General features: G+C 40.0%; 1 protein-coding gene across 5 annotated transcripts in view; it reads left to right on the top strand.

Moving 5' to 3' along the window:
* The first annotated feature begins 35 nt into the window (after window positions 1–35).
* LOC123511574 (von Willebrand factor A domain-containing protein 5A-like) overlaps window positions 36–22,590 on the top strand; it is a 46,028-nt gene continuing 23,473 nt past the window's right edge. The window contains exons 1-11 of one of the 5 annotated variants that reach the window (XM_045267625.1): window positions 36–167; window positions 2,167–2,251; window positions 2,545–2,666; window positions 3,140–3,241; window positions 3,457–3,568; window positions 3,950–4,093; window positions 4,980–5,137; window positions 5,530–5,743; window positions 12,303–12,429; window positions 17,449–17,593; window positions 17,860–18,054. In XM_045267625.1, the coding sequence (XP_045123560.1) occupies window positions 2,188–2,251; window positions 2,545–2,666; window positions 3,140–3,241; window positions 3,457–3,568; window positions 3,950–4,093; window positions 4,980–5,137; window positions 5,530–5,743; window positions 12,303–12,429; window positions 17,449–17,593; window positions 17,860–18,054 (1,383 nt within the window). In that variant the 5' untranslated portion in view covers window positions 36–167; window positions 2,167–2,187. Of the gene's footprint in view, window positions 205–2,166; window positions 2,252–2,544; window positions 2,667–3,139; window positions 3,242–3,456; window positions 3,569–3,949; window positions 4,094–4,979; window positions 5,138–5,529; window positions 5,744–12,302; window positions 12,430–17,448; window positions 17,594–17,859; window positions 18,055–22,590 lie in introns of all 5 variants that reach the window. The other 4 variants (XM_045267595.1, XM_045267609.1, XM_045267602.1 and 1 more) reach the window with 4 other exon arrangements.

Here is a 22,590-nt window from a genome sequence, read left to right as displayed (position 1 = left end):
ACGTGTGCAAGGAAAAAGGTGTGAGTATGGAAATGTGGCAGAACTGTGTGTGTTGATAAATAACACAGGTATCTATTGCGCGTGGCGTTGCACGCAGCAGGAGGGCGTTCCCTTATCTTCGACGGTCGTCACTCGTGGGTTGAGAGTGTTCGGAAAAGGACGTTGGAGTGAGTGAGCTGACACATTGCTGCGTAGTGACCAAGGGTAGTGACAGACTTTTAGACGTACATGCAAACACAGACTGACATAGACATACGAATTAAGAGACATACGGACGACTTACAGACTGACAGTGACTGGCAGCTGAGATGCATACACACTGCCATAAAAGACACGCGGACTAAGACTGACACAGACTGACAAACAGAAACATACAATGTATTCTACTACACTCATTAACCATTTACTTTGTATTGCCATGAATTCTGTTCAGTGTTCACCTGTTGACTGACACACACACACACACACACACACAGCAAGCACGAACTGACGATCGCGCATCTTCTACGTACATTTTTACCTACTATACATTTCAGCGGTGGACAAACGGTGTTTTTTGCAGATATCTCCTAAACGAATCGTTGGATGAGTATGATATTTCAACACACTGCCTTCAACATCTGTTCGTAATTTATGGTTAACATACCACAGTGCTATATGTGTTATGTGAGGAGTTTACTCGTGAAAAATAAAGCCGACGAGTCATGTTGACGCATTCGAATGAAAGTGTGGCCCTCCCCGACACACACCCACCCAAACCACTGCTACGTCTCCCCGGTCTCGGAAGTTCTCCCCCTCTTTATCCCTCCTCTCCTCTCCCTAGCTCCTCGCCTCCCTCACTCCTGTGTCCCTCCCTACTTCTCCCACCACTGTATTTATACATTATAATATTCTGTAAGTGTGTATGTATAGATATGATTATTAACGAGTATGGTACAATTTCATGAAGGTAAGAAGTGGTTCACGTTGATAATTACTGTACAACAGCACGTTTACGTGTAGTATATAGAAGAGCCATGTTTGCAGTCGTTATGGTCAACCATGTGAACATGATGAGCTGGAATTACCTGTGACCTGGACCTTCTACTGTTAGGAAAAGTTGATACTTTTATTACGTACTGTCTACCTATTGATCATAAAAAGTGGTCCAGTTTATATATATTATTTTGTTGTTAGATACGTTGCTTATTATCCAGCTATACGGCCATTAACAGCTGAATTAGCTATTGCTTTCACGGTCGTTTGACCCACTCTGGTTTTCATGTCCACATATACCAGCAATTGTATTAAATAATATCATTAATGTATGATATGTATGTACATACTGACGTATGTAACTATTATACCTATACACATGTAATTACAATAGGGAAAAAAAATCAAAGGCTGATGGTGTGAATAGGGGGGGAAGAGGGTCATGCGATACTGGGGTAGAGAAGGAGTGGTCTGGGGGTTCTTCAGGGTGGTGGTGGTGGTGGAGGGGTTAGACGAGTACCCCACACGCGTCCGATTCTGTATAACACCCTTGATATGATGACTGGATTAGGCGTAATATCACTCAGTAAACTCCTCATGTAACACATATAGCACTGTGGTATGTTAACCATAAATTACGAACAAATGTTCAGGGTAGCGTGTTGAAATATCATAGTCATCCAACGATTCGTTTAGGAGATATCTGCAAAAAACACCGTTTGTCCACCGCTGAAATGTATAGTAGTATGTTGTCTACATACTGCAATTTTAACAAACCGATTATTATTATTATTATTACTACTATCATAATCATTATTGTCTATGTTGGTACTGTTATTATTACACACACACTATACTTACACAATGGAAGACGTGTGTGTGTGTGTGTGTGTGTGTGTGTGTGTGTGTGTCACATTCAAGTGTTGAATATGAATATATGAATAAGAAATGCTAAACTTAATTATCACTCATTCTTATTATAATCGGCAAAGTTGTTATCTAGTGGCTAACACCAATTATTTAAGCTCCGAATTTGTCGTTCCCACTCCCATGCAGTGTCAGCCTTGTCTTCCTTTAATCCCTCAACGTTTTTAAGATGCATATTTCTGTAGCAGAGTATATCATCTAGTTTAATAGCACATTATGTAGAAAACGAACGTCTTACTATTTATGTTGTGTTCCTCTCCGTAGCAAGTTATTAGCACCAGCAACATGACCTCTGTATGTGAACTGCCACCTCACCTGGCACGCTTTGGGCTTCTGGGAATATTAAAAGGTAAGTATTGATGGTAGTAGTAGTAGTAGTAGTACTAGTAGTAGTAGTGGTAGTAGTAGTAGTATTGTTACCAAGAAATATACAGACTAGAATCCTTGATTGTTACACACGACCGACGGTAACTGTAGTAGTAGTAGTAGTAGTAGTGGTAGTGGTAGTAGTAGTAGTAGTAATGGTAGATACTAACAATAATAATAGTAGTAGTAGTAGTAACAATAATAATAATAATAATAATAATAATAATAATAATATGTTATGAATATTGTGTGTGTGTGTGTGTGTGTGTGTTACAGACCATAACGACTGGCGTGTGGTGTCGCTAGAGTCTGTGTCTGCAGAAGTGACCATTCGCGGCTTTGTGGCCCAAGTGACCGCCAACATGGTATATCACAACCATGCTGGACACGCACTGCAGGTACTGTATAATATAGTTACGGTGCATTAATAGCATCACCCGCTCTCTCTCTCTCTCTCTCTCTCTCTCTCTCTCTGGGAAAAGAAGTGAAGGAGGAGTAGCAGAACTAATGATGAACACAAAGATGAAGGGGAAAAATGGCGTTTCGTAACAAAACGCTTCTTTCCGTCTTTATTTCTTTAGTTAATAATTTCTTTCACTGGTGCTGTCTTTACCTATGCAGTCTTTAACTAGCGCAACCCTAATGATAAGGAGGGATAGGAGACAAACACGAAGTGAGGGGTAACATGCATTTCACAAGAAATTTTTCCTTTCTCCTCTCTATAACAACTTCCTTCAAAAATGCAGAAGGCGGCTGATGAGACAAACAAGAAAGAAGGAAACAATGCCGCCTGTTTTGTTCTTTCTCTGCATATCTAATATTTTTTTATTTCACCTACCTGGCGCCTCTCCCACGTGGCTGTACTCTGTAGGTGCGGGCGGTGTTGCCTATGGAGGAGGGCGCCGCCGTGTACCACTGCGAGGCGCGGCTGGACGGCAGAACCATTGTGACTCACTGCATGGAGAAGAAAAAGGTATTAGGTTATTCATAGTCCTTTTTTTTTTATATTATTTTCCATGCTACATACACACCGAGGGATGTAAAGTTCTCTCTCTCTCTCTCTCTCTCTCTCTCTCTCTCAAATGTTTTTACTATTAGCATACACATATAGCAACATGTTTACAAGAAAAGTCTTGAATCTTATTTTCTTGGTCCAAGTGTACAGAGAGGCTTTATTTCCCCACACAGGCAGAGAAAGTGTACAAGGAGGCTGTGAAAAAAGGAAACACAGCCATCTTGGCACGAGAAGACCCTGACTCGAGCGACATTCTCAGCCTCAACCTCGGCAACTTTCCTGCAGGTTTGTGGAGTGATGGTGGTGGTGGTGGTGTGTGTTGAGAGAGAGAGAGAGAGAGAGAGAGAGAGAGAGAGAGAGAATGCAATCTAAAACCCTAGCTTTACTTACGAAACTGCACTTCAAAAATGAACGTATAACCATTGAAAGTGTGTGAAAAAAAAGAAAAGAATAGTATAGCATTGGCAAAGTTAATTACTATCACCCTTCCTAATATTTCCCTCACTTTTCCTCACTCTCCATCACTCTCCCTAATATTTCTCTTCCTTCCCCTACCCTTCCTAATATTTCTCTACCCTTCGCTCTCCCTTCCCTCACCCTGTCTTGGTGTTCATCTTCCTGTTGCCCCCTTCCCTCACCCTGCCTCACTTTGGGGTCGTGCTGCAGGGACGAGAGCCGAGGTTACCCTGCGTCTGGTGATGGAGCTGAAGGTGGAAACAGACGGTGCCATAGGGTTTGTCCTGCCCGCAGTGCTCAACCCACGCTACATACCCGCTGACCACCCTCGCAGGAATAGTAGGCAGAGGAGAAGTTAGTGATAGGTTTGAAATGCTTTGAAATACTTGCAGTTGTTTTTAATTGTTATATTCCATTACTTGACATAATGAAAGCAGAATTCACTGGAACACTTATTCAGTTGTTATTTTTCATTATCTATAACAGCAAAATATGTAATTATTATTTTTCTATTACTTAAAACATCAAAACATATATGTAGCTAGTTATTATCTGTCATTACTTAAACATGAGAACATTAAGTAATTGTCATTTTTCATTCATACTTACTGAATCAAAGCAGATATTTTTGAAACCCATAAAATATTTTAATCCTTTTGATCTTTTCTTCACCAGTAATTATTGTGATACATCTGTACTTGCTCCACAGCCACCTATAATCTTTAAAGTGTGAAGAAATTGCACAATTTATTCTCTTTAATGCCTTTCTTGTAGAGGGTTGTCAAAATTTCATGCATTGCTTCTGGTGCTGATGATTGTTTTGTATCTCAATGAAAGGGCTTAAGTTAATCCATAAAATCCACTTCATTAGATTTCGGTTATTAAGACACCCATATTAGATTTAAAAATGCACTAAAACACACACAATCCCACTGCATTAGATTCTGCTATTAGATTTTGAGTCTTTAGACAACCATAATAGATTTCAAAATATGTACATACACTAAAACACAAATAAAAAGCCTCTTCATTAGGCTTTTGATTCTTTACACACCAACAATAAATTTCAAAATGCATTAAAACACACACAAATAAAAAAAAAAAAAAAAACTAAGAAGTGTAAAAGAAACTAATATAAAAAAAATGTTGGAAAGAAAAAATAAATAAATATATTAAAAAAATAAGAAAAAACATAATTTCTTTTAACATTAATAATTAACCATTTCCTTCCACCACTAAGATTGGAACCTGGTGTGGGAGGAGCGAGAGGTGTTCATGCCGCAGCCTTACTCTATGGAGGTGAAGGCGCAGGTGTGTGGCAGCCACCAGATAGCTCGGGTCGTCTCCCACACCGACCCACTCAATGTCTCCCTGGCCGATGATGCCTTGTCTGCCCAGGTCTGTGTGTGTGTGTGTGTGTCTGTGTGTGTTAGATTAGATCTGCTAGGTTGGGTTAGGTGTGTGTTATGTGGAAGTAAAGGATGAGAAGAGAAGAAAAGGAAATTGAAGGTAAAGCAAGGGAGAGAAGAGAACACAAGCAGTTACAGAAGGGAAGAGAAGACAAGGAAAAAGAAAGAGGAGGGAAGAGAAACAAAGGGAAGGGGAAATTTATGAAGGAAAGGTAAGGAAATGAATAAAAGGAAGGAAGAGAAGTGAAAAAGAAGTACAAAACAAGAGAAGAATAGAAAAGAGATGAAAAGAATCCATAAACTTTTAGCTTTCTTTCTTTTCATTGCTGTAAAAATAATATCACTAGCACTGCAGCGTAACCCAACCTAACCAAACTGCAGGTGAGTCAGGATGGAGGATTCACCTGTGACCATGACTGGAGCCTGCTGGTGTACTACAAGAATGCCTACCAGCCCCACCTGCTGCGGGAGACTGGGGAACGCTCCGCCACCGGGATCATGAGAGATGATCTGCTCATGCTGAACCTCTTCCCGGAGATGCCGGCCCAAAGCTACTCCAACAGGAACGAGATTGTCTTTGTCGTTGATCGCTCAGGTGAGAGGCCAGAGACAGCATGGGTTGGTGAGGATGCCTGGTTTGTTAAATGAATGCACGTAGGGTTAAGTGAATGTGGTGATTCAGTTTGTAAACAGGCTGTGAGGGAGTTACTGGGGCTTTCAAGGGTGTTTCTGTCATAATGATGGTAATATTAATATTTCTTGCTGTGAGGAGGTTGCTGGGGTTGCAGTAAAGACTTAACAGTGAGTTCTTGCTGTGATTTTCATCGGTCCAACTTTGCAACATTGTAGTATTATATTAGTAATGTTAAGCTAACCTTTTACCTGATTATATTGTAGCTCTGTCATGGTGACCTTGCCTAACCTAACCTAATCTTATACACACTTATTCAAATTTGGTAAGTTGAGTAGGTTCTGTAATGCTGACCTAACCTAACCTAACATTAACTGGTTTGTCCAATGCAGAGGAGGAGGTAGTAGACACCTACTGAAACAATAACTTACTCCCAGTGAGATCTAATAGCACTAGTTCAATCACCTTGGAGTCCCCTTCTGGGGAGGGGACCAAAAATGTCCCCAGGTCGGATGCCTCTCATGATAACAACCCTAAATGCCTTGACACCTCCCTCAACTTTCTGTTCCTCTACCCTTTGGCAGAGATTTGCATTCTTGGAGATTTCAATGTTCACCACCAGCTTTGGCTTTCATCTCCCTTTACTGACCATTCTGGTGAACTAGCCTTCAACTTTGTTATCCTCCATGACCTAGAGCAACTGGTGCAACACCCTACTAATACTCCTGACTGTCTTGGAGACACGCCCAACATTCTTGATCTCTTCCTCACCTCTAATCTTTCTGTTTATGTTGTCACCCTTTCATCTCCATTGGGCTTCTCTGATCACAATCTCATCTCTGTATTTTGTCCTAATTCTCCAATCCCTCCACAGGATCCCCCAAAGAGAAGGTGCCTCTGGCATTTTGCCTCTGCCAGTTGGAGAGACCTGAGGAGGTATTATGCTGATTTTCCCTGGAATGATTACTGCTTCTGTGTCAGAGACCCATCTCTTTGTACTGAGCACGTAACAGAGGTGATAGTATCTGACATGGAGGCGTACATTCCTCATTCTTTTTCTCAACTTAAACTTTCTGAACCCTGGTTTAACTCAGCCTGTTCTCGTGCTATACATGATAGAGAGGTTGCCCACAAAAGGTACCTAATTCTTCCATCTCCTGAATCTCACTCACTTTATATCTCTGCCCGGAATCATGCCAAGTCTGTTCTTCAACTTGCCAAACACTCCTTCATAAGTGGAAAATGTCAAAATCTTTCAAGCTCAAACTCCCCTCGAGACTTCTGGCATCTAGCCAAAAACATCTCAAATAACTTCACTTCTTCATCTTTCCCTCCTTTATTTCATCCTGATGGCACCACTGGTGTCTCTTCTGTCTCTAAAGCTGAACTTTTCTCTCAAACCTTTGCTCACAAGTCCACCTTGGATGATTCTGGACTTGTCCCTCCCTCTCCTCCTCTCTCTGACTATTTCATGTCTACAATTTAAAATTCTTCATAGCGATGTTTTCCATGCCCTCGCTGGCCTAAACCCTCGGAAGGCTTATAGTCCTATTGTTCTCAAAAACTGTGCTTCCGTGCTTGCACCTTGCCCGACCAAACTCTTCCAACTTTGTCTATCTACTTCTGCCTTTCCTTCCTTTTTTTTTTTTTTTTTTACATTACAAGGGCACTGGCCAAGGGAAAACAAAGTGTTGGGGAAAAAAAAAAATCCCGCTGGTTGCCAGGCCCTGTGAAGAGGAAAGTAGGAGAAAGAGAAAAAACAAAAAAATCTAAAAGGAGGGTCCAGTTAACGTAAGAGGTGTCTTGACACTCCTCTTTTGAAAGAGTTTAAGTCATAGGCAGGTGGAAATACAGACACAGGTAGAGAGTTCCAGAGTTTACCAGTGTAGGGAATGAAGGAGTGAAGATACTGGTTAACTCTTGCATTAGGAAGATGGACAGAATAGGGATGAGAAGAAGTAGAGAGTCTTGTGCAGCGAGGCCGCAGGAGGGGGGAAGGCAAGCAGTTAGCAAGTTCAGAAGAGCAGACAGCATGAAAACAGCGGTAGAAGACAGATAAAGATGCAACATTGCGGCGGTGACTTAAAGAATCAAGACAGTCAGTTAGAGGAGAAGAGTTGATAAGACGAAAAGCTTTAGATTCCACCTTGTTTAGTAAAGCTGTGTGTGGATCCCCCAGACATGAGAGCCATACTCCATACACGGGCGGATAAGGCCCTGTACAGAGCAAGCAGCTGGGAGGAGAGAAAATGGACGAAGACGCCACAGGACACCTAACTTCTTGGAAGCTGATTTAGCAAGAGTAGAGATGTGAAATTTCCAGTTTAGATTTTTAGTGAAGGATAGACCGAGTGTGTTTAATGTAGAGGAGAGGGAAGTTGAGTGTTATTGAAGAAGAGAGGATAGTTGTCTGGAAGGTTATGTCGAGTAGATAGTTGTAGAAATTGAGTTTTTGAGGCATTGAACAAAACCAGGTTTTCTCTGCCCCAATCAGAAACAAGTGAAAGATCAGAAGTTAGGCGTCCTATAGCATCTCGCCTTGAGTCATTTAATTGTTGTTGGGTTGGGCGTCTGTTGAACGCTGTTGAATAATGCAAGGTGGTATCATCAGCATAGGAGTGGATAGGGCATTGAGTCAGATTTAGGAGATCATTGATGAATAATAGAAAGAGAGTGGGTGATAGGACAGAACCCTGTGGAACACCACTGCTGGAAGTTTACCTATATTCAGCCTGTTCCTAAAAAGAGTGACCATTCTAACCCCTCAAACCACTGTACTATAGCTTTAATGTCTTGCTTGTCTAAAGTTTTTGAATCTATCCTGAATAGGAAAATTCTCAAACATCTGTCATTTCACAATCTATCTGATTGCCAGTATGGCTTCCATCAAAGTCGCTCTACTAGTGATTTGGCTTTCCTTACTGAGTCTTGGTCATCCTCTTTTAGAGATTTCAGTGAAACTTTTGCTGTAGCATTAGACATATCAAAAGCTTTTGATAGAGTCTGGCATAAAGCTTTGATTTCAAAACTGCCCTGCTATCCTTCTCTCTGCAACTTTATCTCATGTTTTCTTTCCGACCGTTCTATTGCTGCTGTGGTAGACGGCCACTTTTCCTCTCCTAAATCTATTAATAGTGGAGTTTCTCAGGGTTCTTTCCTGTCACCCACTCTCATTCTATTACTCATTAATGACCTTCTTAACCAAACTTCTTGCCCTATCCACTCCTACGCTGATGATACCACCCTACATCTTACCACGTCCTTTCAGAGATGACCAATCCGTCAGGAAGTCAACAGATCACACATGGACACCACAGAACGCCTGACTTCTGATCTTTCTAAGATTTCCGATTGGGGCAGAGAAAATCTAGTTGTTTTCAATGCCTCAAAAACTCAATTCCTCTATCTATCAACTTGACACAACCTTCCAGACAATTATCCCCTCTTCTTCAATGACACTCAACTGTTTCTCTCTTCCACACTGAATATCCTTGGTCTGTCCTTTACTCATAATCTTAACTGGAAACTTCACATCTCATCTCTTGCTAAAACAGCTTCTATGAAGTTGGGCATTCTGAGGCATCTCCGCCAATTTTTCTCACCCCTCCAACTGCTTACTCTGTATAAGGGCCTTATCCACTCGTGTATGGAATACTCTTTGCATGTGTGGGGGGTTCCAGTCACACAGTTCTACTAGATAGGGTGGAATCAAAAGCTTTTCATCTCATCAACTCCCCTCCTCTGACTTCAGCCTCTTTCTCACCTCAGAAATGTTGCATCTCTTTCTATCTTTTATCGCTATTTTTATGCTAACTGTTCTACTTATCTTGCTAACTGCATGATTCCCCTCCTCCTGTGGCCTCACTGCACAAGGCTTTCTTCTTCCTCTCATCCCTATTCTGTCCAACTCCCTAACGCAAAAGTTAACTAGTACGGTAATACTCCGCTTAACGAACAGGATAGGCGGTGTCAAAGCTGTTCGTAGAGCGAAAATTCATTAAGCTGACGTAATTTTCCCATTGGAAATAATGGAAATAAGGAGGGATGCGTTCTGGACTGGTCCCCAACATACCACATGGGTTAAAAGAAAAAAATTATATATATGTTTTTGGCAGCATATTGGGCAACTGGTTTACCACCACTACTTTTATGATGTCATATGAGTCATTAGAAGTTAGAGGAGCTACATACAAATTCTTTCACATTCTCGCATTTATGTTCACAAAACAGTATTTCTATTAGCTTTTTACAAACCTTGCTCCCAAAAAAGGATTGTTTTGCAATGCATAAAGTAAAATCTTACATGGAATACCAAAAAATAAAGCAGAGATGAGATGAGCCACAGACAGCGGAGACTGCGGCACTGCTGCTTCTTCTTGTGACCCTTTTAGCCTGTGTGTTGTCTTTCCCCATGATATTTGTTTCCACTCCTCTATTGCCTGCTATAATGGATATCATATCATAGTATTCATATACGCTCATGCCACGAGGATATTTCATTAGTAATTCACTATCACTCACTGCCACGGAGTCCAGGTTATCCTCGTGGCATGAGCATATATGAATACTATGATATGATATCCATTATAGCAGGCAACAGAGGAGTGGAAACAAATATCATGGGGAAAGACAACACACAGGCTAAAAGGGTCACAAGAAGAAGAAGCAGCAGCCGAGTCGCCGCGAGTCTCCCGCTTCGTCTGTGGCTCATCTCATCTCTGCTTTATTTTTTGGTATTCCATGTAAGATTTTACTTTATGCATTGCAAAACAATCCTTTCTTGGGGAAAGGTTTGTAAAAGCTAATAGAAATGTTGTTTTGTGAACATAAATGCATATATAAGACAGTAACACCACCTCCAGAGGTGGTGTTCCCGCAACCTCAGAGGAACCTGAAAGCAACCTTGTCACCGTCCCTCCAAGCGTTCATGGATGCCATTTCGCTGCAAGAGGTTGCTCTGACGTTGTTAAAGAATCTTGGATCCAGCTCCAGGAGCGCTAGAGACAGAGGTGGGGAGCCAGCCAATTACAGTGAAACTACTGCTTCGGGCCCTCACCCGGCAAATTCAAACCCAGAAAATTCGCTAAAACGGATGTGATTGTACGTTATGAGGATTTTTGGTCTAACTTTATGTAGTACATTAACCCCTTCCTTACCGCAAGACTGTTTTGTGGTACATGCGTACCACGCGCAAAAGCGACCTCGTGGTACCGCAAGATGCTGCCGTGGTACGTGCATACCACACCAATACATTTCCGTGTATAACCGTGGCCTGAGTGTGGATTTTGCCTTTTTCATACTCCACGTGGTTCACTATAAACAAACAAACACTGGAGGCGTTATTTTTAGCCACCCCAGCCTCACAAAACCATCCCCCCTACTAGCCAATCAATATCGGAGTTAATTTTTCATGCATAAACTATAAAGCCAATCACTATTCTTTGACATATATTATTCCCACAGTCCCCCCAAGAACGTCAGTTCTCTAGTATCGGCCATGGTGAAACTGTTCTATTGCCTCTAGTTAGAGATAATGGCGTCTGCTTCGTGTAGCAGCGATGAGGATTATCATAATTATGAGACAGATAGTGAGGATATACTGGAAGACTCTCCAGATGAATATGATTCAGACTATGATCCTGAAAAGAAATAGGAGAGAGTGATAGTGACAGCAGTGTTGAAACCCTCTCGGCAAGTGAGGGGGAGCAGCCTAGTTATGACTGCCTCAGGGCCACCCTCACCTGGTGCAGAGTGTGTGCTGAATTTATGATTAGTGCACAATTTATGATTATGTTTACGTTTTCTTTTATTAATAAAATGACAAAAATATGTTTAGAAAAAAGTACATAACACTGAGTTAGAAAGAAATATAATGTGTAGATCTGGCCGTGAGGCACGTGCGCACACGGGCAGGGGCTGCGTATAGGAGGGGAACGCTTTGTTTATATCGGGGGGTGGCTGCGGTAAGGAAGGGGTTAAACCGGAAATTTGTTAAACGAACGTTCGTTAAGCAGAGTATTACTGTACTCTCAATCATTTATACCTTTCACTGGTAAACTCTAGAACTCCCTCACTGCATCTCTATTTCCGAATTCCTACGACTTGTCTTCTTTCAAGAGGGAGGTATCGAGGCATTTGCTCCCTAATTTTGGCTGATGCTATTCCACTTTTTATAGAGCCAGCAGTTAAGTTGGCCTTTTTTTTTTTAGCTTTTCTTTTTTTGCCCTTGGCTGGCCCTCTTCTCTAAAAAAAAAAAAAAAATATATATATATATATATATATATATATATATATATATATATATATATATATATATATATATATATATATATATATACTATGTATACTTTTTGTAATAATAACTTAACCTAACATTGCCTGACCTCACCCATGCACAGTTAGATTATACTGTAGTGGGTGGCTGGGTGGTTTTGGTTGACTAGGTGGATGAGTGGTTAGGTGGCTGGCTAGGTGAGTGGAGTTTTGTCATGCTGATGTAACCTAACCTAAGCTAACCCCACAGGCAGTATGAACGGGGAGAACATTCAGAGTGCCCGTGCAACGCTACTTCTGTTCCTCAAAAGTCTGCCTGCAGGATGCCTCTTCAATATTGTCAGTTTCGGGTCCTCTTTCTCATCGCTCTTCCCGAAGTGAGTGGCTAGGGCTTGGTTAGGTTAGATTCAATTGAATTAGGTTAGGTTAGAGATAATTCTTTCTCCTCCTCCTCTTCCTCCAGCATTTATATTTCCATTTTTACATAGGTATGTACATAATCAAATCAGGCTTGTGTGTGTGTGTGTGTGTGTGTGTGTGTGTGTGTGTGTGTGTGTGTGTGTGTGTGTGTGTGTGTGTGTGTATTTACCTAGTTGTATTGTATAGGGTTCGAGCGGGGCTCATAGTGTCCTGTCTCCATATCTCCATTTATTTAGTTTTTCTTTAAAGTTATGCACACTATGTGCTGTGACAATTTTCTTATCCAATGCATTCCATTTTTCCACCGTTTTGTGTGGAAAATTGTATTTTCCAACATCCTTCACACACTGCCTCATCCTGATCTTCTTTTCATGTCCTCTTGTCCTTCCATCTTCTTCCGCCAACAGCACCAGGTCTTCTTTGTCTATTTTTTCAATATCATTTACTATCTTATACATTGTTATTAGGTCCCCATGTTCTCTTCTATCCTGTAAGGTTGGCAGTCCCATTTCCTTCAGTCGTTCTTCATATGTGAGGTCCTTTAATTCCGGCACCATCTTTGTAGCAATCTTCTATATCCTTTCCAATTTTCTTATATCTTTTTTAGAGTTTGGATACCATACCACTGCTGCATATTCCAGCCTTGGGCGTATCATGCTTGTGATGATTTTTTTCATCATATCTTTATCCATGTAATGAAATGCCACTCTTATATTAGTCAACATTTTATATGATAGTCCAAATATCTTGTTTATGTGTTTATCAGGGCTCAGATTTTCTTGTATGATCACTCCAAGATCTTTTTCCTCTTATGTCTTCGTTATTTGTTCTTGTCCCATTAAATAGTTCCATACTGGTCTTCTCTTACTCTTTCCTAGTTCCATTATGTGACATTTCTTGGCATTAGACTCCAATTTTCCACTTCTTGCTCCATTCATAGATCTTGTTTAAATCTTCCTGTAGTAGTAGACAGTCCTCTCTGGTTTTGATAACTTATAGCAACTTTGCATCATCAGTGAATAAATTCATATAGCTGTTTACCCCAATGTGAATGTCGTTTACATAAACTTGAAACATAAGGGGGCTAACACTGACCCTTGTGGCACTCCGCTAGTTACTTTACTCTAAGATGAGTATGTATCTCTGATCACAGTTCTCATTTCCCTATCCTTCAAATAATCTCTTGTCCATTCGAGCAAGGTTCCACGCAATCCTCCTATGATCTCTAGTTTCCAAAGAAGTCTTCCGTGAGGGACTTTATCAAATGCCTTTTTAATGTCCAGGTATACTGTGTCTACCCATCCATCTCTCTTTCAAGTCCTGCAATAACCCTGAAGTAGAAACTTATTAAATTTGATACACATGACTGCCCTGTCCTGAATCCAAATTGTCTGTTTGATATGACTTGCTCCTCTTCTAGAAATTTAACCCACTTTTCTTTGATAATTATTTGACATAACTTCCCAACGACACTTGTAAGTGACACTGGTCTGTAGTTTAGTGGTTCAGTTACCTTTCCTCCTTTCAATATCGGTAATACATTGGCTCTCTTCCACTCTTGTGGAACTTTCCCTTCATTCATTGAAATTTTAATTATTTCCCAAATTGGCTCCAGTACTTGCTTTCTACATTCTTTTAACACCCAGCCTGATACACCATCTGGCCCCATTGCTTTCCTGACTTTCATCTTGTTCAGTAATCTTCCAGTATCCTCTTTGTGCACTGCAATCTCCTGTAATCCTTGGCAATTCAATGTCCTATTAGGTTCTGTGAAATCATCATCTTCAGTGAATACCGTTTTGAAGCTCTCATTCATTATTTCACACATTTCTTTCTCTGTTTGGTATGTCTTTCCTTCTTTAATTATTTTTTCAATTGTTTCCTTATTCTTTGTTTTGCCATTTATAAACTTGTAGAAAAGTTTGCTTTTATCCACTACATCTTAGTCAAACTTTCTTTCTTCCTCTCTCCTTACTCTAACATATTCATTTCTAGTGTCTTTGTACTGTTGACTATTATAGTCATTTCCCTGCTTTAAAAGTTTCTTCCACGCTTTATCCTTTGCCTTTTTTGCTTGTAAGCCTCTAGCATTGTACCATCCAGGTATTATATCCTTCCTCTTTAAAGTTGACATGGATCTCTTTTTTCAGTTTTGTTTCAGCAATACACATTACATCTGGCTTTCTCTCTTTCAAATAATCCCTTACTTCCAATATACTTAATAACAAACCATCTATGTTAGTATAAGTTAGTATAAATTACTCTTAATTTATTACTTCCTCCATGACCTCTTTTTTCCTTAGATACCACTTCTTTAGTTTTATATCTGGAACCCTCCAGTAAAAATTCTTCTTCTCTATTTCTGTCATTTTCTTGTTTTTTTCCTTAGCTTCACTTCTTAGCACTTTCTCCTTTTCCGTTTCCTCTATGTTCATAGCTCTTTTTATCCATATTTCCTTGTGATCGACATCATCGGCCAGCTTCCCTTTTCTAGCCATAATTTCCTCTACAGCCACTTGAGATCTCATTTTCACCTTCATTGGTTTCTTTCCTCCTTCACTGTACCTTCCCAGTCTAATCACTTCCTCCACCTCCTGCTCAAATTCTTGTGTGCTGTCTTGTACTCATTTGATAACTGTTTTGGCCATTTCCCTTTCTTCACGTTCTCTTGTGAATTTATTTGGATTTTTCTTTTTCTCTCATCCCATAAATCACAAAGCTTTTTTTTTTCTCCACTGCATCTCGCACTAAATCTTCCTTCTCCTTGATAACCTCTATTACAGCGACTTTGGTGTTCTCCTGAATTTGCTTCCTTACGACTTCTTAAAATTTGACTTTTTTCTCTTCTTGCTCTTTTTTCCATTCATTTCTTAATTCTTTCAACTTGTTATCACCTAGACCACCTTCTACCCTGTCTGTAATCCCTTGCTACACTTTATCCGCCAAGTTCTTTAGAGAGCTTTCATAATTTTGACATGTTGGTTTAAGAACGTCATTTTGCTTCCTTATTTCTTGAATCTCCTCTTTCAATTCTTGGTTTATTTCACTTACTTTCTCACATTCAGTTACTCTTAGTTTCAGGGCTGTGTTTTCTGCAAGCAGTCGGTCTTGTTTATCCATAAGACTGGTCATCACCTCCTTCATGTATCTTAATTCTCTTTCTACATTAACAAGTCTTCTCATATCACTTCATTCATCCCGGAAACCCGAGAAATCCTTATCCATAATATCATCAGTCAGTTTTCTTAAAGCTATAGGGGTTTCTATAATGTGTTGGTTCCCACTTGGCGTATGTTTTGGTTCCGTCGTGTGCTTGGCAGCGCTACTTGGTTCCATATCTCTCTCTCATTGTTCATTAATTATCTATATGTGGTCTAACACTTATTTCTAGAGATGTACTGATGCATCGGTATCGGCCCATTTTTTGGGCATCGGTATTGGTATAGGTATCGGCATCGGCTTATTTCATGCCGATACTTCCAATACCTAAAAGGAATTTACAACTTAGTGATATATTTGATATAAGATATTGATGATACCAAATTAATATAATACGGCGTATTAAGTTTCCGTGGTGATTACCATATGTCATAGAATACTGTTTTCTGTGGTAATAAGCCACAACCTCTAAATTGGATGTGTATGAAACGCGTATAGGCTGAACTCCGGCATCCTGTCACATGGTCAGTCACGACTCACCACGCATTCTCACTGTCTCTACACATAAAGTTTACACAGGTGAAAAGCTTATGTTTTTGAACTATAATCTAAGAATGTCAAACTGCAGATATTGAGAATCCAACAAAATGATTTGGTATATATATATATATATATATATATATATATATATATATATATATATATATATATATATATATATATATATATATATAGTTAGGCATTTTGCATTATTGTAAATAACAGCATATTCTTATTTGATTTATAATTAACAGTGCTCTAGCCTTTTGCAAGATATCATACTGGAATAGGTGGAAGCTCGAATTATATATGTATATTAATTTTAATGCAAGTTTAATTTTTAAGTTGCTTGTGTTAACCTAAGGATGTAAAAATTCCATAACTAAGAAAATAACGATTCTTTTTTGTAATCATGTGCATTGTGTATAATTTGTTCCATATTAATTATTAAAGATCATAGCAATACTCTAGAAATTTAGAATAAACTAAACTTTTTTATATTTAATTCAAAAGATTAGGTGAAAGCTTATTTTTCTGAATTGGTCTACTAATGTGTAATGAATTAATATCAAAGGATGTCAGATTTAATTAAAGAGAAACATACACAACAAAATGAGTTTCTTTTGCAAATATTTTGTGTCTGTTTTACAATTTTAATAATTTCAAAAATATTTTTGATCGCCACAATATCGTCAATAAAAATAATAATGAAAATGCACAAGACCAATTGGTCGCTAAAGGAGTAAGAAGTAAGAATTTAAAATAACTGACAAGAATCAGAAGACTGAGAAGATATTCATTCCAATTACTGAGTAATTTGCCTTTGCAAATGGCTTCGAAAAGCTTCTAGAATTGCTCCTATTTCACAAACATTCTCAGAAGGACTTACAGCATCCTCCAAAACAAAGCCTCCCATCTGATAATGCTCGCCGTCCACCAACTCATCCTGGTGTCCAGTGCAGTAATCACTATAAGTAGTAGTATCGGTATCGGTGGTATCAGTATCAGTAGTAGATCGGTATCGGCCCAATTAGCTGGTATCGGTATCGGAATCGGCCAAAATGTTGGTATCAGTACATCTCTACTTATTTCCTTTAGAGATAGGAGAACCTATGGCCCCCTCTCCCCCTCTACATATGTCTAGGCCTGTGGTCCAACTCCTTTTGAAGTAATCTCAGCGAGCTGCTTAGATGCTTGCATCCTGCTCGATGGCTCCATGGTCTATGTGTGTGTGTGTGTGTGTGTGTGTTGTAATTCCCATGGTGTGACTGTTGCAGGGGGAGCCGTGTGTATTCTGAGAAAACGCTGCGAGAGGCGTGCCAGCTGCAGGCCACGATGGATGCTGACATGGGTGGCACTGAGATCCTGGCACCCCTCAAGGATATCTACAACAAGCCGCCCACACCTGGCTACTCGCGGCAGGTAGGTGGGGCATAAGTCTCTCTCTCTCTCTCTCTCTCTCTCTCTCTCTCTCTCTCTCTCTCTCTCTCTCTCTCTCTCTCTCTCTCTCTCTCTCTCTCTCTCTCTCTCTCTCTCTCTCTCTCTCTCTCTCTCTCTCTCTCTCTCTCTCTCTCTCTCTCTCTTGACTCCTGTCACAACCTCCTTTTATCAGCCTTGGACAGTGGTGTTGGGTCAGGTCAGGTTAGGTTAGGTGGGGCAGTCTCAGCTCACCTCTTCCTGCCCCCCAGATCCTACTGATCACGGATGGCATGGTGGCCAATGTGGAGCAGGTGTTGCAGCTGGTGGGGCGCCATGCACACGAGACACGACTGTTCGCTGTGGGTATTGGGCATGGGGCGTCCTCCGCTCTGGTGTGTGGGGCGGCCAGGGCAGGGCGTGGAAGGTCAGAGATGGTCATAAAGCAAGGACTGCTGCAGCAAAAGGTGTGTGTGTGTGTGTGTGTGTGTTTGTATTTATTTAGTTGTATTTTACAGGATTTGAGCGGGGCTCATAGTGTCCTGTCTCTATATCTCCATTTATCCAATTGTGTGTTGTAGCAACTTCAGTATTCAATGCATTCCACTTCCCCACCATTCTGTGTGGAAAACTATTTTCCAATATCCTTCACACACTGCCTCATCCTGATGTTCTTTACATGACTTCTTGGCTTTTTATCTTTTTCTGTCAATAGCACCAGGTCTTCCTTGTTTATCTTTTCAATGCCATTGACTATATTGTACATTGTTATTGGGTCTCCTTCTTCTCTTCTATCTTGTAAGGTTGGTAGTCCCATTTCCTTCTGCCGTTCTTCATATATTAAGTCCTTTAGTTCTGTCACCATCTTTGTAGCAATCTTCTGTATCCGTTCTAATCTTCTTATATCTTTTCTAGAGCTCGGAGACCACACCACAGCTGCATATTCCAACTATGGACCTATCATGCTTGTGATGATTTTTTTCATCATATCTTTGTACATGAATTGAAATGCCACTCTTATATTAGTCAACATTTTATATGATAATCCAAATATCTTGCTTATGTGTTTTTCGTGGTTCAAATTTTCCTGTATAATCACTCCCAGATCTTTTTCCTCTTTAGTCTTCATTATTTGTTCCTCTCCCATCAAATAGTTCCATACCAATCTTCTTTTGCTTTTTCCTAGTTCCATAATGTGACATTTATTGGCATTGAACTCCAATTTCCACTTCTTGTTCCACTCATAGATTTTATTTATATCTTCCTGTAACAGCAAACAGTCATCTTGGGTTTTTTTATAACTCTTAGCAGCTTTGCATCATCAGCAAATAAATTAATATAACTGTTTACCCCAGTGTGTGTTTGTGTGTGTGTGTGTGTGTATTTATTTACCTAATTGTATTTACCTAATTGTAACATACGGGAAAAGAGCTATGCTCGTGTTGTCCCGAGCTACCGTGTGTGTGTGTGTGTGTGTGTGTGTGTGTGTGTGTGTGTGTGTGTGTGTGTATTTACTCCATATCTATTAATGTCCAGCTTTTTCTTAAAATCATGAATATTCCTTGCGTTGACCACTTCCACGTCTAAACTATTCCATGCTTCCACCCTTCTATGAGGGAAGCTATATTTTTCACATCTCTCCTATAAGTGGCCATTTTAGTTTTTTCCCATGCCCTCTCGACATTCTTCCATTCCACATACACAGATCTTCCCTATCCATTTTTTCCATGCCAATCATCACTCTGTATATTGCTATCAGGTCTCCCTTTCTCTTCTGTTTTCCAGGGTTGGAAGTTGCATTCTTTTCAGTCTGTCTTCATAAGTCAAATCTCTTAAGTCAGGCACCATTTTCGTTGCAGCCCTCTGTACTTTCTCTAGTTTCCTTATGTGTTTCTTTAAGTTCGAGCCCACTGTATTGTTGCATATTCAAGCCTCGGTCTTATCATTGCAGTAATTATTTTCTTCATCATTTCTTCATCTAGATATACGAACGCCACTCTTATGTTCCTCAATAAGTTCAATACTTCTCCAATTATTTTGTTTATATGTCTCTCTGGCGATAGGTCATTGGTAATTGTCACCCCAAGGTCTTTTTCTTCATGACTGGTTTTATGTCTTCATTTCCTATCTTGTACATACTCCTGATTCTTCTTTCACTCTTGCCAAACTCTATTTTCTTGCATTTTGTCGTGTTGAACTCCATTTGCCATGTACAGCTCCATTTCCATATTCTGTCCAAGTCTTCCTGGAGTAGTTCGCAATCTTTGTCACATCTCACTTTTCTTAACAATTTTGCATCGCCTGCAAATAGGCTCACATAACTGGACACCCCATCCACCATGTCATTTATGTAGACTGCGAACATTACTGGTGCCAACACTGATCCCTGTGGAACTCCACTCTCCACCAATCCCCATTCTGATGGTCTGTCCTTAATTATTGTTCTCATTTCTCTTCCTACCAAAAGTCTTCCATCCATTTTAGTAAACTGCCATGCACTCCTCCTACCATTTCAAGTTTCCAGATCAGTCTCTGGTGTGGTACCTTATCAAAGGCCTTTTTTAAATCCAGATATATTCCATCAGCCCAACCATCTCTTTCCTGTATTACATCTATCACCCTCGAATAGTAACATATCAGGTTTGTCGTGCATGAACGCCCTTTCCTAAAACCAAATTGACACTCACAAAGTATGTCATTTTTCTCCAAGAAGTCTGTCCATCTAGTCTTCACCACCCTCTCACACATCTTAGCTACCACACTTGTAAGTGACACTGGTCTATAGTTCAATGGGTCTCTTTGTTACCTGATTTATAGATTGGGACAATGTTAGCTCTTTTCCAGTCTTGGGGCACTACACCTTCCCTTAATGAGGCATCAATTACTTCACAAACTTTTTCTGCCAATTGCTCCTGCATTCTCTTAAAATCCATCCTGATACCCCATCAGGTCCCACAGCTTTTCTCACTTCTAAACTCCCCATCATGTTCTTGATCTCCTCCACAGTTACTTGAAACTCCTTCATAATCCCTTTCTGTTCCATTACCAGTGGTTTGTCAAAAGCAGTCTCCTTTGTGAATACCTTCCGAAAGCATCCATTCATAGCCTCTGCCATTTCCTGGGATCTTCACTGTATACTCCATTTACTTCTAAACTTTCAATACTTTCTCTATTTTTGATGTTGTTGTTCACATGTCTGTAAAAAGCCTTGGTTGGTCTTTACATTTATCAATTATATCCTTTTCTTGTTTCTTTCTTTCTTCTCTTCTAATCAACACATATTCATTTCTTGCTCTTTTGTAACTTTCCCACTGCTTAATCCGTCTTTTCCTTCTCCACCTCTTCCATGCATCCTCTTTTCTTGTTCTAGCCTTTTCACATCTATCGTTAAACCAGTCCTGCTTTCCAACTTCTATGTTGTCTTATTGGTACAAATTTTTCTCACCTTCTTTGTATATTTTTATAAATTCCTTCCACTTTTCATTTGCTCCTTAGCACTCTTGAATTTCATCCAATTTGTCTCTTGAAAGAATTTCTTTAGGTTTCCAAAATCTGTCTTGGCATAATTCCATCTTCCCACTTTATATTCTTCATTTCTTCTAGATTTCTCTTCGTCTATCACCTTGAACTCCAAAACTGCATGATCACTCTTTGCTAAAGGGCACTCCACCCTCATCTCCTCAATGACCATTGGCTCTGTACTAAAGACCAAGTCCAGTCTTGACGATGCTCCTCTCCTCCAAACCTAGTATCTTCTTTGACCCACTGAGTTAACACATTTTCCATTGCCAGTGTCAATAGTGTATTTCCCATGTTGTCTCTGATCCTTCCATTGACCAGTCCTCCCAACACACCTCTTTACAATTAAAATCTCCCATCATTATAGTTCGTTCACAGCCACCCAACATTTCTTCCAGACATGTTCCTGTATCACTTATCATTTCTTCATATTCCTGTACTGACCATGCATTTGTCTTAGGTGGTACGTACACCACTATGTAGTGCCTCTTTTTCCTTCATTAGTTTCTGCTCTGATCTTTAGCACTTCTGCCTTTCCCATACCTTTTTCACTTGATCCACCTTTATATCTTTTTAACCAGCAACATCACTCCTCCTCCCATCTTACCTACTCTATTTCTTTTCCAAACGTTATATTTCCTTCTCCAACCTTCATCAGGTCTTCTCCTCTCTCAGTTTTGTTTCAGTAAGACCCACAATATCTGGGTTCTTGTCCTCAAGTAATCGTTGAGTTCTAAAATCCCGATATCACTCCATTTATGTTGGAATACATTACATTTCGCTCATATGTAAGTTTCTTTAGTCCTTTCTTGCTGTACTTTTCTGGGTTATGAACCACTTCCTCAGTCTCATATCCAAGATTCTCCAGAAAAACTCTTTCTTCTCTCTTCTGTCCTCTCTTCATTTTTTTCAAAGCCTCCTTTCTCAACTCATTTAACATTTCTCTTTCCTTTTCACCGAGATCTCTTCTCAACCAAATCTTCCTTGTTGTTTCCTGCTGGGCTAGCCTCCATGACTTCTCCACCAATTCATCTACATCCTTTTGTGACTTAAGTTTGATTCTTATTGGCCTCATACCTTCTCTTGTGAACTTTCCAATTCTATGGAAGTCCTCTATTTCTTGTACTAGGTCTTTTCCCTCCTCTTGCACCACATTAATGATATTATTTATCACCTTTTTTATGTTTTTCTCTCTCTCCATTTTACTCGGTGTCTTATCCTCCTCCACACCAAATATCACCACACATCTCTTTTTGTCTACAGTTTCCCTCACCAATGTCTCATTTGACTTAATAACCTTCACCACTTTCTCAGCTATCTTCTCTTCTATGATCTGTTGATCTATAATTTCAGCAAGGCCCAAAGTTTTCTCCCTGACTCTTTGATTTCCTTTTCCAGACTTGCAACTTTGTAATTTACCTCCTTTCTTTCCACTTCCTGACTTTTTTCCATTCAGCCTGCTTCTCCATCACTTTTCCTAGAGA

This window comes from Portunus trituberculatus, chromosome 4, assembly GCF_017591435.1.
Source record: "Portunus trituberculatus isolate SZX2019 chromosome 4, ASM1759143v1, whole genome shotgun sequence".
Lineage (NCBI taxonomy): Eukaryota > Metazoa > Arthropoda > Malacostraca > Decapoda > Portunidae > Portunus > Portunus trituberculatus.
This window is presented reverse-complemented; position numbering and strand designations above follow the sequence as displayed.